This window comes from Urocitellus parryii, chromosome 16 (genome assembly GCF_045843805.1).
Source record: "Urocitellus parryii isolate mUroPar1 chromosome 16, mUroPar1.hap1, whole genome shotgun sequence".
NCBI lineage: Eukaryota > Metazoa > Chordata > Mammalia > Rodentia > Sciuridae > Urocitellus > Urocitellus parryii.
Window position 1 is genome coordinate 18,258,141 of NC_135546.1, and position 26,001 is coordinate 18,284,141.

General features: G+C 59.1%; 1 protein-coding gene across 1 annotated transcript in view; it reads right to left on the bottom strand.

Annotated features, from left to right (window-relative positions):
• Nucleotides 1-15,263: 15,263 nt before the first annotated feature.
• Nup210 (nucleoporin 210) overlaps nt 15,264-26,001 on the bottom strand; it is a 47,498-nt gene continuing 36,760 nt past the window's right edge. Inside the window, exons 29-40 of the mRNA XM_026415100.2 lie at nt 24,368-24,459; nt 23,268-23,442; nt 22,186-22,361; nt 21,423-21,643; nt 20,906-21,042; nt 19,881-20,004; nt 19,522-19,668; nt 19,023-19,273; nt 18,459-18,675; nt 17,574-17,669; nt 17,398-17,481; nt 15,264-16,365 (exon numbers count right to left, since the gene is read on the bottom strand). Of these exons, the coding sequence (XP_026270885.2) occupies nt 16,265-16,365; nt 17,398-17,481; nt 17,574-17,669; nt 18,459-18,675; nt 19,023-19,273; nt 19,522-19,668; nt 19,881-20,004; nt 20,906-21,042; nt 21,423-21,643; nt 22,186-22,361; nt 23,268-23,442; nt 24,368-24,459 (1,821 nt within the window). The 3' untranslated portion in view covers nt 15,264-16,264. The remainder of the gene's footprint in view (nt 16,366-17,397; nt 17,482-17,573; nt 17,670-18,458; nt 18,676-19,022; nt 19,274-19,521; nt 19,669-19,880; nt 20,005-20,905; nt 21,043-21,422; nt 21,644-22,185; nt 22,362-23,267; nt 23,443-24,367; nt 24,460-26,001) is intronic.

Sequence of the window (26,001 nt, forward strand, 5' to 3'; positions counted from 1 at the left end):
GGCCCGGGCGCGCCGGGCGAGCGGGCGGCGCGGCCACGGCGCGGGGACGGCGGGCGGCGGCGGCGGCGGCGGCGCGGGGCTCGGCCCGGGGGGCGCGGCGGCGGGGCTGGCGCGGCCCCGCCTCGGCTCCCGCCTCCGCCCGCGCCCGCGCCCCGTCCGCGCCTCGCCGCCCGCGCCGCCGCGCCCCGCTGCCCGCTGCGCGCTGCGCGCTGCCCGCTGCCCCGCCGACGCGCCCCCGGGGGCCCGGGAGGGCGCGGAGCTGCGGCCGCCGCGGGCGGCGAGGAGTTTTGCAAAGTGCCGCTGCGACGCGGGCGCGAGCGCGGGAGGCGGAGGCCGAGGCCGAGGGCGCCGCCTGCCGGACCCGCCTCTGCGCCCGCGCCCGCCGCCTGCCGCGCGGGGACACGGGGACGCCGGCCCGCGGGAGGGCGCGGGGAGCGGGGCGCACCGGCGCTCGGAGGCGCTCGGAGGCGCTCGGGGGCCGGGCTTGGCGCACTCAGGGTCGCCGCCCGTGGGAACTGAGCTCCCCCCAGCGTCCCCCGCTGCTGCACCCGGAAGGTGGCCCGCCGCTCCTGGTGGCTGTCGTGGCACCCCCGAGGCCCTCCACCCGGGCTTCCCAGTCCGGAGCTGGCCCGCGGATCCAGCGATGCCACACCTGGGCGCTGGCCTTAAGACCCGCAGCAGCAGATCGTGACCCCACGGAGACACCGCACTCCCTCGCCCTTCATGGCTCTGAACATTTCTTAGGGACTCTCATCTTTTTTCTTTCTTGGCTGTTTGAGGTTTGGCTTTGCAGAGTCCTTCGGGCTGAACTCACTTCTGCTCTGTCTTCTTAAACACGGAGGCAATTTCCATTGTTTCCGTGGCCCACGTGGAAGGCTAGAAATCCGCCTCTAAGTCAAGCTTTAGCTCCATCTCCGAACATTCTAGAACGTTGTGACTCCCCACCCCCCAACCCCACCCCATCCCATCCCATGCTGGGCATTGAACCCAGGCCTCTTCACCACACCAGGCGGGCACTCTACCTACCGAGCCACAGCCCCAGGTCTGTCATGGATGTTGTGAGAGTACAGCTGGGTTTTGAGGCTGGCCTTGCACGTATCAGAATGATTATTTTTTTTAATTAAAAAACATCAAGTCGGGTATGGTACGGATGCTTAACCCCTGAGCCCGGTCCCCAGTCCTTTTTATTTTATTTACAGACAGGGTCCCGCTGAGTTGCTCAGGGCCTTGCTAAGTGGCTGAGGCTGGCCTCCAACTTTTGATCCTCCTGTCTCAGCCTCCTATGTCAGTGGGAGGTGCTGATCAGGATTTAACAGCCAGATGAAATTCCAACTAGAAGCTCTTGCCCATTTCACATATTGTGAAGATTACCACCATGGCCAAGTTCATATTACCACCATGGCCAAGTTCAAGGTGTCAGTGTGACCTCAGGGGCCAGGTGGAGCTGGGATGAAGAAGTCACAGGTGGCCATCTGGGGTTGAGCCACAGGATGTCACAACAGCACATGACAAATGCTGGACTTGCCTGATGATGACTGATCATGAACTTGAACTTGACAGTACCAATAACATGCTGGGCGACAGTGCTTTCCCTTTGGGTCAAGGAGAATTGACAGCTGGGGGCAAAGACTCCACCACCTGCCCAGCCCCTCCCACCCTGTTCTGCAGTGTACAGGCCCAAGCAAGTCTCCCAAAGACAGCCTGTGCCTCCTTCTGTCTCTGAAAGTCTTTCTCCTTGACCCTTAGATTGCTAGTTTGGCTGGGTATAGAATTTCAGGTTAAAAACCAATTGCCTCAGAACTTGGAAAGATCGGCTCTGTTTTCCTCTATCACTGAAGGCTGCTGGTACAAGGCTGACTCTCATTCCTTTGAAGAAAAGATTCTCTTTGGTGGGCTGGGTAGTACTATTCCTGACCAGGACATTTGGAAATGTAGTGGGGGACAATTTGGGGTCATCCCGATGACTGGAAATACTCTAATATTCAAGGCACAAGGGCGTGGGATACCACACGCAGACAAGTCCCGGTAAAAAACGATCACACCCAAATTGCAAAAAAAAAAAAAAAAATCAATAGTTGATTTCAAAACTTATTATAAGCAAGAGCAATCAAACTGAAAGGTAATGGGAGCTGGGGTTGGGGCTCAGTGGCAGAGCGCCTGCCTAGCATGTGTGAGGCACTGGGTTCCATCCTCAGCACCACATATAAATAAATAAATAAATAGAGGTGTGACGCTCATCTACAACTAAAAATATATTTTTTTAAAAAAAATGAGCAGTACGGTGTAAAGCTAGACACATACGTGAAGAGAATACAAGAGAGTCCAGGAGTAGACCCACACACGCCATGCTGATCAACTCTTGACAAAGATGCTAAACCAACTTAATAAGAGAAAGGACAGTATTTCAACAAATATTGAAACTGGATATCCATATGCAAAAGAATGAGCCTCAACCCAGACCCTACATTATTATTATTTTGGGGGAGTAAGTACCACAGATTGAACTCAGGGGCCCTAGACCCCTGAGTCCCAACCCCAGCCCTATTTTGTATTTTATTTAGAAACAGGGCCTCCCTGAGTTTCTTAGGGCCTCACTTTTGCCGAGGCTGGCTTTGAACTCTCGATCCTCCTGCCTCAGCCTCCCCGAGACGCTAGGGATTCTACGTGTGCACCACTGTGTCGAGCCAGACTTTACGTTATTGATAGAAATTAACCGATTAAATGGTAAACCTCCATGTGAGAACTAAATTGAGAGAGATTCTAGGAAAAAACTATAAGAGACAATCTTAATGACGTTGAGGTTGGCAAAGATATCTTAAATACGAGAAATAGAAGCACAAACTCTGGGGAAACAAAATCGATAAACTGGACTTCCTCATAATGAAAACCTCGCTCTTCAAAAGTGGCTGTTAAGAAATAGAAAATCCAGGGGCTGGGCTGGGCTCAGAGGCCGGTGGGTCGTCTAAGCAGGTGAGGGGCACTGGGTTCCATCCCGGGCACCACATGAAAATAAATAAATACATAAAGAAAATAAAGCTCTAAAACGTTTAGAAAAACTGCATCTTTACAACTCAATAATTAAAAGACAAATAACCCCATTTGAAATGGGAAAAGGACTTGAATAGACATTTATCCTAAGAAGATAGAACCAGTTCATTACTAGCCACCAGGGAAATACAAATCAAATCCACGAGATACCGCTTGCACCCACTAGGGTGGCAGGAATAAAAGTCACAGACAATGACAGATAGGGGTGTCGATGTCAAAAATTGGAGCCTTCCCTGGGCGCGGTGATGCAAACCCGTCATCCCACCAGCTCAGGAGGCTGAGGCAGGAGGATCGCAAGTTGGAGGCCAGCCCTGGATGACTCTCCTCTTTGAGCTCCACATTTGTCACCTGTAAATAGGACACAGGATGTTACTCTCCTTGCCGGGCACCTGAGGAGGAATGAGATCACCTGCGTGCACAGAGAAGGTGCCTGGCGCTTTAGGGGGTGTGGCTTTGTGGCATCAGGGACCAAATCTGGGCCTTCCAAGTGCTAGGCAAGCCTCTCCCACTGTGAGGTACAGCCACACCCTGCTGGTCGCTGACCCAGGGCTTCATCGGCCTGACCGTGTCCAGGTTGGAGTGTGGACACTGTTAAACCATCAGGAACTAGTAGAGAACCCAACATTTCTATGTTCATAAACAACAGATAAAAGTGCTCAGTATGGTACACATGTCTGTAGTCCCATCCGCTCGGGAGGCTGAGGCAGGAGGACCGCGAGGTCCAAGCCAGCCTCCACTGCTTAGCGAGACCCTCTTTCTAAATAAAAAATAAAAAGGGCTGGGGATGTGGCTCACTGGTTAGGCGCCCCTGGGCTCAACACCCCATATATAGATATCTACTCTAGAAAATAGAGACAGAAGCATCATTTTCCAACCACTAGGAAATACACAATATGGACCATTTGATCAATTTTAAAATAAAAGAAAATCGTGATGAATTGAAAAATATAAAGTAAGAAGCAAACAAGACCCAACCTCAACAACTACAATAAATGTTAATGTTGCCAACTCACCTATGAAAAGGCAGAGACTCTTGGAATGTGGGTGTGGGCTGGGGACAGTCCCTGAATGTGAAAACCATATAGGGTGCTCTTAACCGAAGCCCAGAGGTAGACACTGATTGACAGGAGGTGTCTCAGGAGGCCTTGGGACTGGGCCCCACCTGCCAGCACCTCCTGTACCCTTGCCTGACCTGTGTGGAGGCTGCAAGGCTTTCTGGCTCCTTTTGGCCTCTGGCTCCTTGCTCCCTGAGCAGCGGAGGAGCATCTGTGGCCACGCCCTCTGGGGGATGGCTGGTCCTGGCCACTTGTCAATCACTTTCTTTCCACCAATCAGGTAGGGAGTTCGTACCTCAGTTGTCCCACCTCCTAGGAGCAGTTGGCTGACTACAGAGTTGCTATTTTTGGAGACTCTAAGAGCCAATGTGCTGATCCTGGAGGTTGAACCCAGGTTGCTTAAGCACAGAGCCACATCCTCAGCCCATCTTCTTTTTAGACAGGTCCTACTAAGTTGCTTAGTGCCTGACTAATTTGCTGAGGTTGGCCTCCAACTTGCAATCCTCCTGCCTCAGCCTCCCAACCACCTCCCTGGGATTAGAGGCGTGCACTACCACTCCTGGCCTTTCGTTTTCTTTTAGTGACAATATCTTTAAGAGGTTTTCTTATGTGCATTTGCTTACTGTGACTTTCACATGACACAATCTGCGTGTGATGAGTCACAACAGGGTAGCGCACTGGTATGTACAACTTTCGTGTCTGTGTGTATCAGTTAAAAATCAATTTAATAATGCTTTCCTACTAAAATGTAGCCACCGTGATGAAACTTTATGTCAATTGCCATAAACTGAGGTACCCAATAAAATGAGGGCTGGGGATGGGGCTCAGTGGGAGAGCACTTACCTAGCGTGTGTGGGGCCGAGTTCAATTCCTTTGTACTACAGAAACAATCCCCTAAAACGGAGGGGGGAGGGATTTTCTGTTGGAAACTGCTTTTAATGCAAACTGCTTTTAATCTAAAGGGCTGCTCTTTCTCTGTTAAAAGGGAGATGTGCACAGGGCGCAGTGGTACACGCCTGTCACCCTAGCAATTTGGGAGGCTGAGGCAGGAGGATCGCAAATTGGAGGCCAGCCTCAGCAACTGATGGAGGCCCTAAGCAACTCAGGGAGACCCTGTCTCTAAATAAAATATAAAAAGGGCTGGGGACGGGGCTCAGGGGTTGAGTGCCCCTGGGTTCAATCCCTGGGACCAGAAAATCTTGAAACCTTCTTCACATAATCAGAAGGATGGCAAGAGACAAGATGGATGGATCTGTCTGTTCCTGTCATCTTGGTGCTTTGTCTCTGGCACACGGGGACCTCGCAGGGTGTGTCCTCACCGAGCCCCCATCTGTCTATCCTCTTGTAAACTGGAAGAGCAGTACCCCCTGCGGAGGGAGGTGGGAGGCCCTGACAGGAACAGAGACACCAAGCAGCTCCCCAGCACAGCGCCCCCTATGGGCGAAGTCGTTATTGCCTCTGCAACTTCACCCCCTCGCACGGGGGCTGCACCCAGGCAGCCCGAGGGGTCTCTGGAACACCTCGTCTCTGCGCATGCTCACCACCAGCCAAGTGGGGGAGGCAGCCTCCCAGGGTGCTACACGCGCCCTGTCTTGTCCCTTTCCTGTACCTGGCTCCCAGTTGGGCACCTCTCCTCTCCCAGCTACCTGGGTCCCTTAGGGCGTCCAGCTGCTGGAACAAAGCCCCTCAGGCAGGGGATTCGAGAGCCAAGACTCGCCACCACGTGTGGAGGCTGAGGAGGCTCAGGCCAGGGGCAGGATTTGGAAGGGGTTTGTGCCCTACTTCCCAGGTGACATCCAGTGTCTTATGACCCCAGTTGACAGGAGGCAGAGGGGAGAGGTTGGATCTTCATGTGGCAGAGGAGGAGGGAGGCAGAGAAGCTTTCTGAGCCTCCCGGCCTCCCTGCCTCCCTGCCTCCCTGCCTCCCCTGGTTGACGGGCCTCTGTTTATTTATTTGCATGTGGAGCTGAGAATCAAAGCCACAGCCCCTTTGGGAAGGGACTGTCTGGCCTCAGAACCTCCCGAAGGTGCCACCTGTCAATGCCATCCTCTGGAGCTTCAGATTCCAAGGCACAGACTTTGGCAAGTCCCTACTCTGCAGCTACACAGCCCCCGGGGCCGTGGCAGCCCCGCCATCACCCGAGGCCCCCTAGCAGGAGCGCTGTCCCCAGGATCAGATGCTGCCAGAGCCATGCGTAACCTGAGCTGAAGAGGCCTGGGAGTCTCCCCAGAAAGTCCCCTTTCACAGATGGACAGACTGAGGCCCAGACAAGTCCTGCTCCCTCTCAGCCAGGAGCTTTTCTGGGGTCCCAGACGGTGGCTCAGTTGGTGAGTTGTGGGGAGGGAGAGGGGACCAGGCTGAGGTGTCAAAATGAATAAATGTCTAATTAACTATCCACGGAACAGAACATTCGTCAACCAGTCAATGGCATCTCAACCCGACTCTCCTATAGCCAGACATGAATTTTATTTAATGAGGCATGTGGGTGCCTCTTAATCCGTTTGATGTGACGCGGTATGGAAATGCCAGACAGGACCTCGCAGGTGTCTTAAAATAGCCGCGCCTTCAAAAAGAAAGGTTCTGCTTTTCATTTCCTTTTATTTTTATTTTATTTATTTATTTTTTTTTAATTTTTTTTTTTATGCCAGGGATGGAACGCAGGGTTGCTTCACCACGGAGCCCCCATCCTCAGCCCTTTTTCTATTTTTATTGAGAGACAGGGTCTCCCTGAGTGGCTCAGGGCCTCGCTCAGTGGCGGAGGCTGGCCTCCACTTTGCCATCCTCCTGCCTCAGCCTCCCGAGCCGCTGGGAGGACAGGCTAAGAGGAGGTTTTCTAAAGATCCCTCATTCATTCAATGGGCAATGATTCTGACCCAGTGCAGAGAGGGACTTGGCCCCCAGGGCTGTCCCCTGTGCCCTTCTGGGGCCTGCAGGCCAGCACCCCAGGGGGACCCCAGTTCTCTGTGAATCTTGGCTTTGCTGCCCGGGCTTCCCTTCCCCTTGCAGGAGTCTGGAGGAGCCCATCAGGGATTCAGGCGGCTCCTCCTGCATTTCTAATTAAGAGAACACAGTTATTCTAATTTTAACATCGCTCTCCCAGGACCTCCCCTCCCTCCCCTCTCACCGCCATTTATGTAAGGGATGTTTTCGCCTCTGAGGAGCAGGAGGCGGCCCCGGCTTTTCTAGCTGAAGATGAGTCATCTTTTGGAGCGCTCTTTGGAACGTGGGTGACTCAAAACTGCTTGTCTGGGGTCCCTGACAGACGTTTCCTCCATTAAGAAAAAAAAAAAAAAAAATCCACCTGAGAGCTGCCGGACCAGGCTGCTGACCAAGACCCTTAGAATCATGATCCACCGGCTGCAGGGTGGCCCTGGCCCCGTGTCCTCGCCCTCCCCTCTCTGCAGCCCAGAGTGTCAGATAAAAACACAGTTTCATGGAATTTCAGGTAAACAATGAATGCTTTAAAAAAAAAACAAGTATCCCGCAGGTTGCATGGAACACCCTTGTGCTGAAAAAAAAATTGCTTGTATTGATCTAAAATGTCCATATAATTCAGGCACGGTGGCCCACGACTGTCATCCCAGTGGCTCGGGAGGCTGAGGCAGGAGGATCTTCATGTGGCAGGAGGATCCCAAGGTGGAGGCCAGCCTCGGCCACTTAGTGAGTCTCCTCTAAGCAACTCAACGAGACCCTGTCTCTAAATAAAATAGAAAAAGGTGTGGTCTGCAGGGCGTGGCTTGCTTTGTGGGTGTGGTTTGAAGGGGGCGTGGCTTGCTTGTGGGGCATGGTTTTCAGGGGTGTGACTTCCTTGTGGGTGTGATTTCTCAGGGGCGTCGCTTGCTCATGGGGTGTGGTTTGCAGGGAGTGGCTTGCTTTGTGGTTTGAAGGGGGCGTGGCTTGTGTTGTGGGTGTGGTTTGAAGGGGCGTGGCTTGCTTGCGGGGGGGTATGGTTTTCAGGGGAGGGACTTGCTTTGTGGGTGTGGTTTATGGGGCGTGGCTTGTGGGGCGTGGCTTAACCCACTGCTCAGGGGTTAAGCGCCCCTGGGTTCAGTCCCTGTACTTCAGTCGGCTTTTCCCTGCTGTCATTAAGAGATCTGACTACAGCAATTGTAGGAGACGAAAGTTGACTTGGGGCCCAGATTGTCACAGGTCCCAATCCACTTCTGGACCGAGGGGAGGCAGGACATCATGGAGGAAGAGTGTGGGGAGGAAGCAGCTCCCATGGGGACCAGGAAGCAGGGATTCCACTCTCCAAGGACAAATAGAGACCCCAAGCCACAGCCCCAGGGCCACCTCCTCCCTACACCCCACCTGCCTCCAGGGGCCACCAGGGGACCCCCAGGGAGCCATTCACTGCCAGGGTTCAGGCCTCACACCCCTCACTCCTTCCTGTGTCACCTCCCACTGGGGGCTTTGGGGACACCTCACAGCCACAGCATAGGAACATCATACAAGTGACATATTTTCATGCATGAACAACTCAGGCTTCAAAATCTTTACAGCTTGCAGATATTTTTATGCGGAAAAGTATTCCCACACTCTCTCTCTCTCTCTCTCACACACACACAGATGCACACGCAAACACACGCATGCGCACATACAGGAAGAATCATCTTGGAAGAACAAATGGTGAATTAGTACAACCATTATGGAAAACGGTGTGAAACTCCCTCAAACAGGTAAAAATAGAACTACCCTAAGACCCAGCAGCCCCGCTCCCCAATATGTCTCCAACGGAAATGAAACCCGTGCCCATCACAGTGTTGATTCATGACAGCCAAAATGTGCACCCCACTAAGTAACCACTGATGTAGGAACAGGCAGACAAAACGTGGTCTAGGTACACGGTGGAATACAATTTGGCCCTAAAAAATAATTTTTTTTTTTTTAAAAAAGACCTGGCTGGTGGGACTGCAGACTGGTGCAACCCGTCTGGAAAGCAGGATGGAGGTGCCTCAGAAAACTGGGAATGGAACCACCATTTGACCCAGCTATCCCACTCCTTGGTCTATACCCAAAAGACTTAAAATCAGCACAGTACAGGGACACAGCCACGTCAGTGTTTATAGCAGCTCAATTCACAATAGCTAAGCTAGGGAACCAACCTAGAGGCCCTTCAACAGATGAATGGATAAAGAAACCGGGGTACATATACGCAGTGGAATATTACACAGCCATAAAGAAGAATGAAATTAGGGCATTTGCTGGTAAATGGATGGAGGTGGAGCACATAATGCTTAGTGAAATAAACCAATCCCCAAACCAAAGGCCGAACATCTTCTCTGATATGCGGTTGCTAATTCACAGTAAGGGGGTGACTAGGGAAGAAGAAGGGAACTTCTTTTAGGCAGAGGGGAGTGAAGGGAGGAGAGGAGTGTAGGGTGGGAGGGACCGTGGAATGAATTAGACATTATTACCCTAAGGGCATGCAGAATGACATGGAGTGACTGGTGTGACTCTACATCACGAAGCTGGACTCCATTTATGTACGATGCAGTCAAAATGCATCCTACTGTCAAGGACGATTCATTGGAACAAATAAAAAAATAATTTTTTTTAAAAAAAGGACCAAATCCTGTCATTGGAGACATCATGAAGGAACCTAGATGATGTCGCCAGGCACAGGGGGACACATACAGCACCGTCTCCTTCAAAGGTGGGATCTAAACAAGGTGATGTCATAGAAATTGAGATCAAGATGGCGGTCACTGGAACTGGGGGGTAAGTGGGGGGACAGTCGGGGATGGAGAGAGGTTGGTCGGTGGGAAGAAGTTATCAGCGTGGTGTTCTGCTGCCCAGGAGGTGACCACCTTATCAGAGATGCACTGTGTATTTCAAAATGGTTGCAAGGGAGGGTTTTCAGTGTGTTCACCACAAAGCGTGGTGGGTGTGGTTTATGGGGCGTGGCTTGCTCCTGGGCGTGGCTTGCAGGGGCGTGGCTCGCAGGGCGTTCAACGATTGATATTTGAGGTGGTGGGTGTGCCCACCACCCTGATCTGCTCAGGAAAATGTCCATGTGTTTTTTAAACATCACATAAATACCAACCATTATCTATGTGTTAATGAAAAATGGTTTTTAAAAATTTGAACTGAAGACACGGGACATGGTGACACACGTCTGTAATCTGTCATCTCAGTGGATCAGGAGGCTGAGGCAGGAGGATTCCCAAACTGGAGGCCAGCCTCAGCCACGGATGGAGGTCCTAAGCAACTCAGGGAGACCCTGTGTCTAAATAAAAAATGAAAAGGGCTAGGGACGTGGCTCAGTGGTCGACTGCCCCTGGGTCCTGTCCCTGGCACCAAAAAAGTTGAATGGAAGGAAAAAAAATCATGCCTTTCCAACGAACAGTGACACCACTGTGACCAAAGACCTCAGCTGGAATAGGGGTGCTCTAGGGCGCTGCGTGGGGAGCAGGAGAGAGAGAAGGGACAGGAGAAGAAATAAAGCTTCAAAAGAGGTGAGCGTTCTGCTCAGATCCCCCAGGAAGGAGCCAGACAGGGGGCGGCTCATGTGGGTGTGGATGGGGCATGGCTTGTAGAGGCGTGGCTTGGTTGAAGGGGCGTGGCTTGTGGGGCGTGGCTTCTATGGACTGGGCTTGCTGGCAGAGGCGTAGTTTATATGGATATGACTTGCTTTGTGGGTGTGGTTTGAAGGGGGCGTGGCTTGCCTATGGAGCATGGTTTTCAGGGGAGTGACTTCCTTGTGGGTGTGGTTTCTCAGGGGCGTGGCTTTCTCATGGGGTGTGGTTTGCAGGGCGTGGCTTGCTTTGTGGGTGTGGTTTGAAGGGGCGTGGCTTGCTGTGGGGCATGGTTTTCAGGGGAGTGACTTGCTTTGTGGGTGTGGTTTTTTCAGGGGCGTGGCTTGCTCATGGGGTGTGGTTTGCAGGGCGTGGCTTGCTTTGTGGGTGTGGTTTGAAGGGGGCGAGGCTTGCTTGTGGGGCATGGTTTTCAGGGGAGTGACTTGCGTGGTGGGTGTGGTTTATGGGGGCGTGGCTTGCTCCTGGGCGTGGCTTGCAGGGGCGTGGCTCGCAGGGCGTGGAGTCACATGGTCTGGTCACATCGCTTTGGGTCATCCAATGAAGCCACCGCTTAGGGTCTGGATGAGTCTGGGTTTTGCTGAGTGGCTGCCCCTAGGTTTGTGTCTCCAAACCAGAGCCTCAGGAAGGGTGCCAGCGTCCCCGCAGGTGACAAAGCAGCTTGGCCCTCCTAGGCCTGTGTCCTCCACCTGGCAGCCAATGCGTCCCTGTGTCCACCCAGGAGCCCAAGGAACGGCCCTGGGTCACCTTCCTTTAATTCCATTTTTGGGGGGATACTGGGGACTGAACCCAGGGGCATTCGGCCACTGAGCCCAGTCCCAACCCTATTTGGAGTTTTATTCAGAGACAGGGTCTCACTGAGTTGCTCAGGACCTCGCTGAGTTGCTGAGGCTGGCCTCCAACTTGCGATCCTCCTGCCTCAGCCTCCCAAGCTGCAGGGATGACAGGTAAGAGATGAGGCCACGTGCTTTGGGTCACCAACGTCCACCCCAGTTCCTCTCCCATGGGCACATCCAGCTGGCCCGTCTGCATCTGCACTTAGGACGCCTGATCCATTATCCATCTGGCTTCTGTTGGCTCAGTGAGTGACAGACGGGTGCTAGGAAGTGACTCTGGTGTCATGAACCCTCAGAGACCAGGGTTGGCTTCCCTGGGCCCCTGAAGGAGGGGAATGGACAAAGGTCACATCTTTTATTTATTTATTTACGTTAATGTGGCCCGGAGGAGGGAGCCCAGGAATCGCAAGCTAGGCCAGCACTGCCCCGCACCCAGACCAAGTTCACAAGCATCCAGCACCGAGCACTTGCTCCTGACCACGATGCCCAGGGTCCTAAGATCCATGCTGGCTGGGCACGGCGGTGTGGCCCTGCATCCCAGGGGCTCTGGAGGCTGAGGCAGGAGGATCACAAGTTGGAGGCCAGCCTCAACCACAACGAGGCTCTAAGCAACTCAGTGAGACCCTGTCTCTGAATAAAATCCAAAACAGGGCTGGGGACGGGACTCAGAGGTCGAGGACCCCTGGGTTCAATTTACACCCCGTTTTCCGGAGTCTCCGCAGCGCCTTCCTCGCCCTCAGTGAAGACTGAATCGCTCCTTTCGCTCAGTGACAGCGGCCTCCTGATGAGGCTGCTAATGAGTCCTCCGGGAAGCTGCGCGTGCTAATCACACACGGCGTTCAGCTTAGCGGGTGGGAGCCCGTCCCCAGCCCACGGCTGAAGCCTGGTCCCCCCCTTTCCCTCCCTCATTAACTAATAAACTGTTTGCTTTATCTGATGTCAAAACCGCCTCCTGAGAACCAGTCGTTGGGAAAAACACTCAGAGATGTGTGCATCCAGCAGGCACAGCTGTGGACCTGCAGAGTCCGGAGGAGCGAGGACGGGGGTCTCACTCAGCCAAGACCCCTGCCTTCCTGACCCTGGGCCTCGGTTTCCCCATCTGTGCAATGGGAGGGTTGGACGGGGTCACGGAGTAGCCAAGTTTTACTTAGAGGGCTGAGGTGGAGGTCAGCGGTGGAGGTCAGCGGCAGAGGCTCGCCCAGCACGGTGTGAGGCCCTGGGCTCGACTCTCAGCACCGCGTGTAAATAAATAAGTAAGATAAAGGTTTGTGTCCATCGACAACTAAAAATAACTTATTTAAAATAATTAGAATATATGAAGACTCATCAGCAACTAACTCTCTCTATAAAAATATCAAATAGGAGCCTCCATCAGTTTGCTCTGTGGGTGTCATAAGCTCCAGCACAGCCATGAGCAAACATATGGTGCTCAATCATTGTCAAATCTTCTCCCGTCCTTTCCCACAGGGGTCCAGCACAGACCACGGATCCATATCAACCGGGAGACAGACGTGTTGGCTCATGGCTGTCATCCCAGCAGCTCGGGAGGCTGAGACAGGAGGATCCAAAGTTGGAGGCCAGCCTCAGCCACGGATGGAGGCCCTGAGCAACTCATCGAGACCCTGTCTGTAAATAAAATGCAAAATAGGGCTGGTGACACTATAGCTCCTCACGTCCAAGGGTGGACTCTGTCCCTCCAACCTTTGGTTCTGGATTCAGACTCATGGCTTGCGTTGTCCAGTTGAATGAAGGGGCTTCACTGTGAATGAGGACAACGTGCCCCTCCCGGCCTCACCCTCCAGAGGTGGCCCGTGTTTCCACACATTCTCTGGCACCTGGGTCGTCACCGTGGGAAAGACAGGAGGAGGAGGGACACATGGGCAAGGTGCTCTCAGCTGAAACTCGGACTGAGTGTCAGCTGACCCCAGATATTGATTTGGGGGAGACTTTTGTTACGCGGCGGTAGTTAACTGATACATCGAATGCTAAGCTGGGCACGCGAAGCTGTTTTAGATCTCTCTTTGGCTCCGACAAAGAAATAGCTTAAAAAAAGATAAACATTTGGATGGAGAGCAGAGAATGCTCAGAGGGAAACCGGAATGATCAATAAACAAATACAAGCTCATTCTTTTTTTTTTTACCATCAAGGAATTTAAATCACTCATAAAATTCAAATTCCCATCTACCAAACCAGTAAAGATAAACACACACATATGGCGATATTGTGTGTTGGCAAGAGTGGGAGAAACAAAAATCTCGTCCCCAGCTGGTGGGTGTGCAGACTGATACAATGCTTTGCAAATGTGGTAGCATCTACCAAATTGGTAATGGGCATGTGCCGTGACCCAGTGATTCTGCTTCTAGAGAAACTCCCGCCTCTGCACCTCTATTCGTCAGCTTTGCATGACTGTAACGGATTACCTGAGAAAACTGACTTATAAAGAAAAAAGGTTTATTTGGGCCCATGGTTCTGGAGGGTGCAGGCCAAGATATAATGGCTTCCTGGTTACATCATGAGCTCAAAAGCAAAGAGAGAGGACAGGCAGGGTCCCACAGTCCCTTTTTTTAAAAAAAAAAAAATTATTTTCTTTTAATTGTAATTGGACACGATACCTTTATCTTATTTATTTTTATGTGGTGCTGAGGATCGAACCCAGGGCCTCGCATGGGCTAGGCGAGCGCTCTACCGCTGAGCTCCAGCCTGAACCCTATAAAATAATTTTATGGGAAAATTGTCTTGGAAATTATTTTCTTGCTGGGCATGGGGGTGCATGCCTGTCACCCCAGCAACTCGGGAGGCTGAGGCAGGAGGATGGAAAGCTCAGCAACTTAGCGAGGCTCTGTCTCAAAATTGAAAAAATAAATCAAAAGGGGCTGGGGAGGTGGCCGTGACGTGAGAGCATTGTTTCTTAGGAAAATAATTTTTCTTTTTCTTTTATTTTTTTGGTCCCAGGGATGGAACCCAGGGGTGCTTAAGCACTAAGCCCCGACCCCAGCCCTTTTTATATATTTAGAGACAGGGTCTTCCTGGGTTGTCTCAGGGCCTCACTACGTGGCTGAGGCTGGCTTTGAACTTGGGATCCTCCTGCCTCAGCCTCCGGGCCACTGGGATGTCAGGGGAGCGTCATCTGATGAAATAATTTTTCTTATGAAAACTTTGGGGCTGGGGCTGTGACTCAGGGGCAGAGCGCTGGCCTCGCAGGTGTGAGGCACTTGGCCGGGCCTCGAGGCTGGGCTGCTGACCAGGCCTCCCTGCCTCCTCAGGCACGAGGCACGTCCTGGGCCAGCCCTGGGCCAGGTCACGGTGGGAACCTCCCGCCTGGAGGGGACTTGGGATGGCGAGTGCAGGCGGGCAGAGGGGCGGGAGGCAGGGCTGGTCCCTCAGACCCTCCAGCCTGGCTGCTTGGCCTGGGTGCTTGCCCACTCTGACCCTCAGTCTTCTCTTCTGTGAAATGGGCCCGGGGAGGCGGTGGGGCAGCACTCAGCCCAGGAACAGACCCAGCCCAGGATGAGGACAGTGGCACCCCAGCTGCCAATTTGAAGGAGGCCGTGGGGAGGCCAAAGGGGGCTCCCGGGACTGGCTGCCAGGTGGGTGCCAGGGGAGGACACCGTCTTCCCGCGGTCACTTCTGCTCACCGTGCCCACCACGTGGTCACCTGTTGACGTCTAGCGGCAAAGAGGGTGGGGAACCAGGTGTCCTGGGGAGGGTACCCTGGCCACAGTGGCCTGGGCTCGCCTGGGCTCGGGCGACAGGACGTGGGCAGCCCCTCAGTGACCACAGCCCGCGTGAGAACAACCACAAAACTTTATTGACCACACCAGGAGCCGGGCTCCGCGACATCCAGGTCGTCAGTGTGAGCTCAAGTAACAGGCAAGGCACAAGGGTCCCCGTCCCCAGCTGCAGGGCAGTCAGTACTGTGCCCAGCCCCACGGTGGGCCCCCACTGGACCCGAGAGGCTGAGCACTCAGCAGACGCGTGGCGTGCAGGTGTGGCTGGCTCCAGGCGCATGGTGCGCAGCCCGGATCCAGGGCCTGCCCTCCCCGGCCCCAGACCTGGAGGAGGCGCTGGGCACAGCGGGGTCTGAGCTGTCCTCTGGTGGAGTCCCCTCCTGGAGGGCAGGTCCTGGGCGGCCGCCCAGCCTCCTCAAGGCCAGGGTGGGCTCGGGGCCCCCAGGAGGCTGCCTGGCGGTGCAGGGTGGGGGAGGGGATCTCGGGCAGGAGGGGACGCCGCGGTGGGGGGACACTGCAGCCGGGGGACACCGCGGCTGTGTCCGGCTCAGGTGGGCCGAGGTATTGAGCGCGGCACAGGAGCGGTAGGGACAGCAGAAGGTCCCATGGGGGCTCAAGGACACTCCAGGGACGGCTCAGGGTGTCCTGGGGGGGGCAGAGGTCACGCGGAACCAGGAGTTTCTACAAAGACACAGAGCCACTGTCACAGTGGCCCCCGGAGGGGACGGAGCCGTCCCGGGTGCCTGGCTCTGGGCTCTGGTGTCCAACTGGCTCGGCTCCTGGTGGCGGCTGGGGACAGTTCCTGAGGTGGGCCGTCCCTGTCCCTGGCCTGTCGTAGCAGCTGCCACAGGGAGAGTCCCCACGGGGCAGGAGACACACAGGCCCCAGAGTCACCTTCCCTGAGACCACGAGGGTGACACGCGGGTGACTTTAGCGACAAGGGAAACAAACACCAGGGTGTCCCGGCTCCTGGTGGCCACACGGAGTGGGCCGCGGGGCTCCAAGGAGGAGGGACACGGCACACTGACCGCGGGCTCCTACCCACGGGGCGCTCGAGAGCTAGTGGGAGGCATAGGCTGGGCTCCAGAGCCCCGAGCGGGGGCTGCCTCTGCGACCAGGAGGCAGGGCACTGAAGGAGGCCGGAGAGGAGGCCGCTGGATCTAGGGAGGAGGAAGAGACAGTGAGCAAGGGAACCTCTGGGGAGTAGACGTGTCTCCAACACTCTTAAGCCAAAACAAGCATTGATGAAGCGCCTGCTGCATGCCTAGGACACTTTCCCGATGAGGCCTGAGGCCTCCAGGAGGCAGCAAAGGGAGATCCTCAGGGGTATGATGTGGAGAGGGCGGACGTTGAGATTGTGCAGTGCCCAACCTGTGCAGCTGTGCAGGGCGCCCCTGTCTCCTGTTCCTACTCAGGGGCTCGTCCCCAGTAAAGGGAGCCCCTGGGTTATTTCCCCACTAACCCTCTGGGGTGCGGACAGGCTTCTAGGGGTCCCTGGGTTTTGGGAAGAGGACGTACTTCCGTAGACAGAAGCACTCTTCCAGGTGGGAAGGAGTGAGAGCCCACCGCAGGCTCGGCTATAAGGGAATCGTGTCACCGAGAGAGAGCTCGGCGTCTCCTAGGTCCCGTGTCACAGGTGAGAGGCGCGGCAGGGCAGGGGCTGTGATTCCAGGGACCAGGACACGTGTGGCATCTTATTTCCAAGGAAAATGCTTCTCTCTATGAAGCTCTGCCCTCGTTCAAAAAGTCCACTCCCCAGCCTCCACCCGCAGCTGCCCAGGGCCAGGCACAGAGCCTGGCTGGGGGCCCCTGGGCGGCGGAGGGGAGCCTGGACCCAGAAAGGGGCGCCAAGAACAGCTGCACAGGTTGGGCACTGCAACCCCATGAGATGGTGCTCCCAGAGGGACGTGCCTCTGGAGGCCTGCGGGGGTCACCAGGCCTGTAGGGCCACCAGGTCTCAGGTCCCTCGGAGACAGAGGGGTTGTCGAAGGAACAGGCTTTGCCTATCCTCCCTCTGGGGGAGCCCTCAGGACTGCCCGGACCCCTGGCCTGACTTGGGCCCCACGAGGCAGCCCCAGAGTGGACACCTGGGCCAGCATGGGCAGGAGCCCGGGGCTGTCCCCCCACACCCCCACAGCCTGGCCCCAGGGCCCAGGGACCCCCCAGCTCTGCCCGTGGCGGGGGCTACTCACAGTGGGGACTGTGCCCAGGGCTGGCTCGGGGCGTGAGGACCACGGGGCCGGCGAGCTCCCGGGGCGCGTAGACCGCGTGGTAGGCTGCAGGGGCGGACGGGTCAGCGTGGTCAGTACGGCCAGCGAGGGTAGGGCAGGCGGCACCCCACGGCACCCCACGGCACCCCGCGGCTCACCTATGACGGTGACGGCGGTCCCGGCCAGCAGGGTGAAGAGAGAGAAGAACAGGGCCTGGTAGGAGTCCAGGAGGTGCTGGAAGAGGCCGGCCCCGTCTGCGCGGGGACACGGTCAGCAAGGCCAGGCCAGGGCCACCCCAGGCCCCACCGGCCCCAACCGTCTGGAGTGTGGCCTGCCAGTGTCTGCCGGCCCCAGGATGCCCAGCAGGGCCACCAGGGCAGGGCACCCACTCAGAGTCCACCCTGCGTCCCCTCCAGGTGGGAGGTTTGCCGCGGTGACCTGGCCCAGGGCCGGCCCAGGACGCACCTCGTGGCCGAGGAGGCAGGGAGGCAGGGAGGCCAGGAGTCCAGCCTCGAGGCCGGGCCAAGTGCCCGCCGGCCAGCTGGGGAGGCCCCGTGGGAACCCGAGCCATCGTCACGCTGCCCGTGACAGGCAGCTCTGGCAATGGTGCCCGGGGACAAGAGGGTGGGGGGGTTTGGGAGCCAGAAACGGCTCAGGAGGGCGGGTCCCGGGGGGGAGGACGCTGGCCAGGGCCACCCGGGAGGAGGACGCTGTGGCCGGAGTGGGGGTTGTGGGGGGTCAGAGGTGGACAAGAAGCCAGGGCCTGTGGGGTCCTGTGGCCACTGCGGGGACCCAGGCCCACCAAGGGCCTCAGGGGGCCCAGCCGCCCAGTGACCCCGACTCTGGATAAAACACTAGGGGGGGGCCGGAGTTCAGTCCTCGGTGCCCAAAACAAGGTGACTGTCACCTCCAGGGACACCCTGCACCTAGGACCCTCCAAGTCGGCACCTGACCACAGGTTTCCACTGACCCCCGAGACCACGCTGGCCGGCCCTGCCCCTGCCCCCCAGGTCCCTCCCGTGACGTCCCGTCCCGACACTCACAGGGAGCAGCCCCGCGGCGATCCAGGACCAGGGCCACCGTCACCGGGATGGTGAGGGCCTGGTTGGTGGCAGGGCTGGAGAAGGTCAGGGCGGTGGACAGAGGGCCCTGGCTGCCCGCCTTGGGGTCCGAGACGCCGACCGTGTAGGTGACGCAGCTGGGCAGCCCCGGGGACTTGTCCTTCACGAAGGCCACCACCGCGGGGGACCCGGATCTGACCTGGGAGAGACGTCAGGCTGCAGGGACGCTCCACAGAGCCGCTGGCCGGGGGACCCAGCACACGGACAGACAAACCAACAGACCAACGAGTAATAAATACAATTTTTTTTTTAAATCTGCAAAACCCAGCCAGGCACAGTGGCCCACGCCTGTCCTCCCAGTGACTCAGGAGGCTGAGGCAGGAGGATCGCAAGGTGGAGGCCAGCCTCAGCCGCTTAGGCCCTGAGCCACTCAGCGAGACCCTGTCTCTAAATAAAATAGAAAAAGGGCTGGGGACGGTCACCACACAGGTGGCCAACGTGAAGTCCGACTGTGGTCCCCGCGTCTGCCGCGACCCCTCTGCTCACCTCCAAGCTGTCCAGGATCTCCGCGGCCCCGAAGACCTTGACCTCGCGGCTGGACAGGTGGTTGCTCAGGAGGATCTCGGTCTGGTCCGCGTACAGCCCGGGGCTGAAGGGCACCTCGGCCCCCACCTGCTCCATGGGGGCCTGGCCCCCGGCCACCGAGGCCGTGACCACCAGGGCCGTCCTCCTGGAGCTCAGGTGCCTCAGCTGCCCGTCGGTCAGCCTGTGCATGGTGACCGCGCAGAGGTACTGGCCTGTGGAGACAGGGGCGTCCTGCTTGTCCCTGTCCCTGCCTCTCCTGACCCTGCACCGTCCTGCGGGCGCGGCGGTGGCTGAAGGCCAGCCTCCTGTGGGCACAGGAGTGACAGAGGCCAGGGCCTGGTTGGCACCGCACAGGACGGACTCCCGGGAGGGCCCTGGGCCAGGCTGGACAGTGGCCCCTGAGCCAGACGGTGACCACCGGGCAGCCCGCGGTGGGCAGAGCCCCCCAGCCCTGGCTCACCCAGTGTGACGTCGAAGTCCGGCTCGGCCGAGAACACGTCCGTCGCCGGGAGGTCGAAGACGTCCTGCTGGAACCGGAGCTGGCAGCCCAGGAGGGCCTCGGGCCGCAGGGCTGGGATGGCCGCCCGCTGGGCAGCAGAGCAATCGCCTGTGGACGGGCAGGGTCAGGAGGCCTGGCCAGCAGCCACCACACCCGGCCACGCAAGGCCAGGGACACCGGCCAGGAGCAGAGTGTCCCCTGGGTGGGAACAGGTGGCTGGGCGCAGCTCGGTGGCATAGAGCCTGCCCATTCAGGGGTCCTGGGCTCCGGGTGGCCTCTGGGCTCAGGGACACCGGGAGCCACCTCCCCGCGGCACGGACCTCTCAGGTTAGAGCTTCTGTCTCCCACGGTGACGGTCACTCTGGAGGCTGTGGCCTCCTGGAAGCTGGCCTGGGCCGTGTGGACACGCCGGGCCACGATCCTCTGGGGGACACTGACCACGATCTGTGGAGGACGAGGCAGCTGGTGAAGAGCCGCCCGCTGGCCGTCCATGCTGGGCCCCCCCATGACCCCCCCTGAGCCTGTGGCCTGCGGACACCCGGCCCCAGGTGACAACAGGGCCAAGGCCTGTCCACTGGGCCAGCACAGCGTACACACAGGCGGAGGCCACACTGACCCCAGAGCCCAGGCACTGCCTCCTTCCAGGTCCCCAGGGGCCAGCTGGACAGGGCTGACCACCGCAGCCCTGGACAGGACTCTCGGCTCTGGCTCTGCCCCAGTCCTTGTCCCACTTGATGCCTGTGGCTGGGCCTCGTCCCCAGCCCTGCGCCCACCCTCGGGGACACAGGAGGCCCCAGGTTTCCCGACAGCCCCACATGGAGGCGCGACCCCCACCTGGACCCACAGTGACCCCCACTGCGCTGCCCACCCCCTGCCCCGGCTCCCCTCACCAAGGGCCGAGTGCGCCTGGTCAGCCACGTGGACGGGGTCACCCCAGCCCTGTTCCCTGTGGTCACCTGCGCTCAGCCGCAGGACCAGCTGCCCAGACCTGATGCCCCCAGGATCTGACCAGAGATGGGCCAGGCCCAGGACGGGCAGCCCTCCTCCCAGCGGCCACCCAGGGCCCTGCGCCCCGGGACCTGCCTGCCCCCGACCACGGCTGGGCTCTTCCAGGAGGCCAGCTCTGCCAACGGCAGGACACGCCCGGTCCCCGGCCACACAGGCCACAGGTCACGCTGTGCCGCAGCACGTGAGGGACCCGACTGAGCACCTGCAGGTTTGGGGACCCAGGTCCTGGCCGAGCCCTGGACACACGGCACTGATCTAAAGGACAGGTGTTCCCAGCCACAGGCCAGGGCGCCGCTGCCCGCGGAGGGTGGGCCAGGCCCGGCGCCCACTGCCCTACCTCCTTGTAGGTCCTCAGGTGCCCGGGGACCTCGTAGTGCACCGTCACGGACCCCGCGTCCCGGGCCACGGCCACCCCCGTCTTGGGGTCCACCTGGAGGATGCTGTCGGCCGAAGAGCTCCAGGTTCCTGGGGCACCTGGGAGGAGAGGCCCCATGTCACCCGTCCCCCCACGGAGGACCGGCTGCCCGCGACCTCGCCAGCCTCTTCCCGGCCCCTGCCCACGAGGGGCCTCGCGGTTCAGCCTCCCTGCCCGCCTCCGTGGCCACGTCCTGGTGGTCCCTCCTGGCGCACCTGCTCTGCAGACTGTGGCTGCCCAGGGGGACCGTCCCCAAGGCCACCCTCCCCAGGTGCCCACTAGGGAGTGGCCCTGCTGCCCAGGCAGGCTCATCTCCAAAGCCAACATGGCCCATGTGGCCCTCTGGTGGCCGTTCCTGACCCCTTCAGGGCACCCTGGGGTCCCCCTCCCACCCTGGCAGGCACGGTGACCCCGAGACCCCCCCGGTCGGCTCTCTCACCCTCGGGGCCGGTGAGCACGGTGGCCAGGCAGAGGACATCCCCGAGCACCACGGTGCCGGGCAGCTCTGGAGCGATGGCCGGCAGGACAGGCAGCGGCACGTAGTCGGAGAGGCCCGGGTGCTCGGGGTCCCACACGCGCAGCAGCGTCAGGCCCACGCCGACCGTGCGCAGGACGCAGGTGTTGTTGGTGGTGCCCTTGGTGACCTGCACGAAGTCCTCTCTGGACACAGGGAGGGGCTCAGCTGGACGGAGCCCCAGTGCCTCGCGGGACAGAGGCCACAGCCCCCGGCCACCCAGGGCCAGCACCGCCACCCCACACCCAGAAGGGGGACCGCGGCCAGGAGGAGAGTGACCCCCAGAGAAGGCCTCTGCTGTGGGACAGCCTGGCCACGTCCCCTCTGTGCGCCGGGGACACCGTGCCTGCCACGTGGCGTGACGGGTGCGCTAAACGGCTGGCCCTTGGAGAGCAGCTGGCGCCCCTGTGTCCTAAGGCCCCGCTCTGCCAGCTCGGCCACCGGCCGTGGGAAGCCCAGGCTGCAGTGGTCACCTCCGGCAGGACGCTCCCTCTGCCAAGGCTCCCTCCCCCGGCAAGGTGGCCCCTCCCTGGGAAGCCACAAGTGACCCCCAAAATGAAAACAGATTTGAGTTGGACACCACGGGGTCCTGTCGGTGGCTGAGCCCGAGTCCCCACCTGCCGCCGCGCAGGGTGGAACCCGGGGCACCCCGGGCGGGGCTGTGACAGCGGTGTCACCCACACCCTACCTGTTGGTGGCAAAGCTGAGGACCGAACTGTGTGCGTGGAAGACGTCTCCAGAGTGGTCGTGAAAGTGGACGGTGAAGGTCACGGTCATCCCCAGGGGCAGGGCCACCAGGGCCTCCTTGTCCTGGATGTGCAGGACGGGGCTCATGGACATCCTCAGGTAGGAGACAGGGGACACCTGGGGGACAGGGGCAATACGATGACACCCCTGAGCCGGGGACGGGCCTCCGGAGCACCACGCTTGGGACCCAGTTCTTGCCTCCAACCACGCAGGCCGAGTCCCCCAGGCGCCACCCAGGACACCCACGTCCAGGACCTGGAGAGACCGGAGCGCTGTGCTCCTTGCTGAAGCACCACCGGCTGTCACCTGGCCCTTGGGACACGTGAGGCGGGAACAATGCCCCTTGGGTCAGAGACGGGCCCCGGGTGACGGAGGAACCCGAGTCCCATAAATCGCAACTCATCAAATCTCTCTGGATCCCAGGCACAGATCTCCCGGCCACAAAGCCACCCCTTCCCACGTCCAAAGTCACCACAAAGACCCGGGAGGCGGTGGCTGGTATACAGTTAGCGCTCAGCACGTGCGTGCTGAAACAGGATGAGCACTTAGCCACTTTCATGAGCTTGACAAGTCTCGCGGGGGGTCCCCGGCACACGCACAGCGTTTGGTCAAGGATCGACCTTGACCTTGGGTAGCCTCCCACAGGGGCTCCACTCTCGGGGGGTGGCCACGTTAGGGATCAGGCAAGGCGGGCAGTGTCCCCGTGGGGTCGGGGCACCAGCTCTGGGCCCCCAGGCTGACCGAGGCCCTCACTGGACTTGTTACCCATTTATGAAACAAGGTGGGTGGAATTTTCCATTTTATTTAGATCCAGGGTCTCGCTGAGTTGCTCAGGGCCTTGCTAAGTGGCTGAGGCTGGCCTCCACCTGGCGATCCTCCTGCCTCAGCCTCCTGAGCTCCCGGGATCACAGGTGTGCACCGCGGGCCCCCGGCTGGGTGAACCAGTTTTACACCAGAAAGAGGAAAAAACGTGCCTCTGAGCTTTTACATTTGTGATCCAAAACGGGGACAAGTGCCACCCACCTTCACGGCAATGATGATGGTCTGGTTGGCTCCGAAAGGCTCCTGAGCGGTCACTTCGACAGTGGACGTCCCCATCACAGAGCCGGACACCAGGAAGCCCCTCTCATCGGCATGCACCACGGGAACCTTCTCGGGCCCCTCCAGGACACGGTAGCAAAGAGCCGCGGCCCCGTCCCTGGGGGAGGAAGACATCTGTGTCTACAGATGGCTGCGGCGGGGGTGGGGAGACGACGGCCTCGGCGAGGGGCCCCGGTCGATGCCTGGAGATGGACCATCTGCCTGCAGCGCGGTGTGTGCCGTCGCCGTCTGCAGCCTCGTCAGCCACCCCCGGGAGACCTAAGCCACAATGCCTCTGGCTCTGAGGACAACGTGGCCACGTCAGCTCGGAAAGGGGAGGCTGGGTGCCCCGTCCTGTTTCTGGGGATGCTCACTGGACCCGGAGAGGGGGTCACGGACACCGTCAGCAGGCACTGAGCCAGGGGACGACCTGTGGTGTCCTGCTGTCACCCCATGTCACCTCGTGCCATCCACCTCTGCCTGCATTCCTGGGCCTAGCACAGGGCCGGGCACTGAGTTACTTCCGGCTGAACACTCCCTGGTTGTACGCTCATAAAGCATGGAACTCGGCCCCCAGGCCCTTGGCCACTGTCACTCAAGTGTAGGAAAAGTGTCCCTGTCCCTGTGAGGGTCAGGTGGGAATCACGTCTGCTCAGAGCCTTTAAAGATGCACTTTTCCGACGTTAATGTGCACGGCCACCGCCCCGGGGACCTCATGACAGGGCAGCCTTGTCCTTGCGGGTCTGGGCAGGGCTGCCAGGCGCACTTGACCTGGTCCCAGGTGAGGTCGCTCTGGTTAATTCATGGGCTCCGCGGCCGAGTCATTTGAAATATTTAACAGTCCAAGTTGGAACTCGTTCCCCTTTCCCCCGTGAGTGGGAGATGTTTCTAGGCTGCGGGAAGCGGGCGGCCCCGGAGGAGGCCAGAGACGGGCAGCGGCTGCCCAGGCCCGGCCCAGTGCCCAGAAGGCCCCCGGGGGCGTCCAGATGGGCATGGGGAAGGCAGCTCCCAGCCCCGCTGCGAACAGGAGCCGGGACACGTACCTGTTTGTCTGGAGCTTGATAAACGAGTTGGGGGACATTAATATTCGTTCTGCTTCGATCTCGGGGTTCAGCAGCCGCAGCTTCTCGAAAACCTGGGAAAGAGGGTGAGCTGGGTCTCCCCCGGCACGCCCGAGTCCCCTTATCACCAGGGACGAGACCAACGGCAGACCACCTGCCCCACGGCCGGGGACACGATGGGGCTGGTGGCCCAGGAGCAGCAGCGGCCTGCACCCCGTGGGAGCTGGGCCACCCACCCCTCCCTCAGCCTTGGCCTCGGCCCGTGTCACAGGAGACTCCACAGCAGGGAGATCAGGCCCGGAGTCCTGCTCAGGGGACCCCTGCCACCGAGACATCCCGTCCTCTCTGTCGCCATCTCAGAACAAGCGTCTCTCTCTGCTGTGGCCCGTCCAGCCCCCTCCCCTCTGCCATGCTCCAGGGCTCCCGGAGCCCACGGGGGCAGCAGGACTCCTAAGGAGCCCACCACCTACATCCCCTCCCCCAGACTCGGTAGGGCAGCTGGCTCCCTGCCCTCTAGGCAGCTGGTCCTTTGTCATGAGGCCCCACCCAAGGCCTGACCCCTGACCACAAGCAGGGCCCATCCGCCCCTGAGCAGGCTCCACCCTCCCCTGAGCAGGCTCCTCCCTCCCCTGAGCAGGCTCCATCCTCCCCTGAGCTAGGCTCCACCCTCTCCTGAGCAGGCTCCACCCTCCCCTGAGCAGGCTCCACCCTCCCCTGAGCTAGGCTCCACCCTCTCCTGAGCAGGCTCCTCCCTCCCCTGAGCAGCTCCACCCTCCCCTGAGCTAGGCTCCACCCTCTCCTGAGAAGGCTCCACCCTCCCCTGAGCAGGCTCCTCCCTCCCCTGAGCAGGCTCCACCCTCCCCTGAGCTAGGCTCCACCCTCTCCTGAGAAGGCTCCTCCCTCCCCTGAGCAGGCTCCTCCTTCCCCTGAACCAGGATCCACCCTCCCATGAGCAGCTCCACCCATCCCTGAGCTAGGCTCCACCCTCTCCTGAGAAGGCTCCACCCTCCCTTGAGCAGGCTCCGCCCTCCCCTGAGCAGGCCACGCCTTCCCATGGGCAGGCTCCGCCCTCCCCTGAGCAGGCTCCTCCCTCCCCTGAGCTAGGCTCCACCCTCCCCTGAAAAGGCTCCACCCTCCCCTGAGCAGGCCCCACCCTCCCCTGACCAGGCCCCGCCCTCCCCTGAACTAGGCCCCACCCTTCCCTGAGCAGGCCCCGCCCTCCCCTGAGCAGGCTCCACCCTTCCCTAAGCAGGCTCCACCCTCCCCCTGAGCAGGCCCCACCCTCCCCTGAACAGGCTCCACCTTCCCCTGAGCAGGCTCCACCCTTCACTAAACAGGCTCCACCCTCCCCCTGAGCAGGCCCCACCCTCCCCTGACCAGGCCCCGCCCTCCCCTGAGCAGGCTCCACCCTCCCCTGAGCAGGCTCCACCCTCCCCTGAGCTAGACTCCACCCTCCCCTGAGCAGGCCCCGCCCTCCCCTGACCAGGCCCCGCCCTCCCCTGAACTAGGCCCAGCTGCTGTTCCTGGAACCAGCAGGCGGTTCCTGGTCACCAGGCCTTTGCTGCTCAGATCTGCTGCCAACCCTGCCACCGGCAGAGTCCCTCCACGCAGTCTGG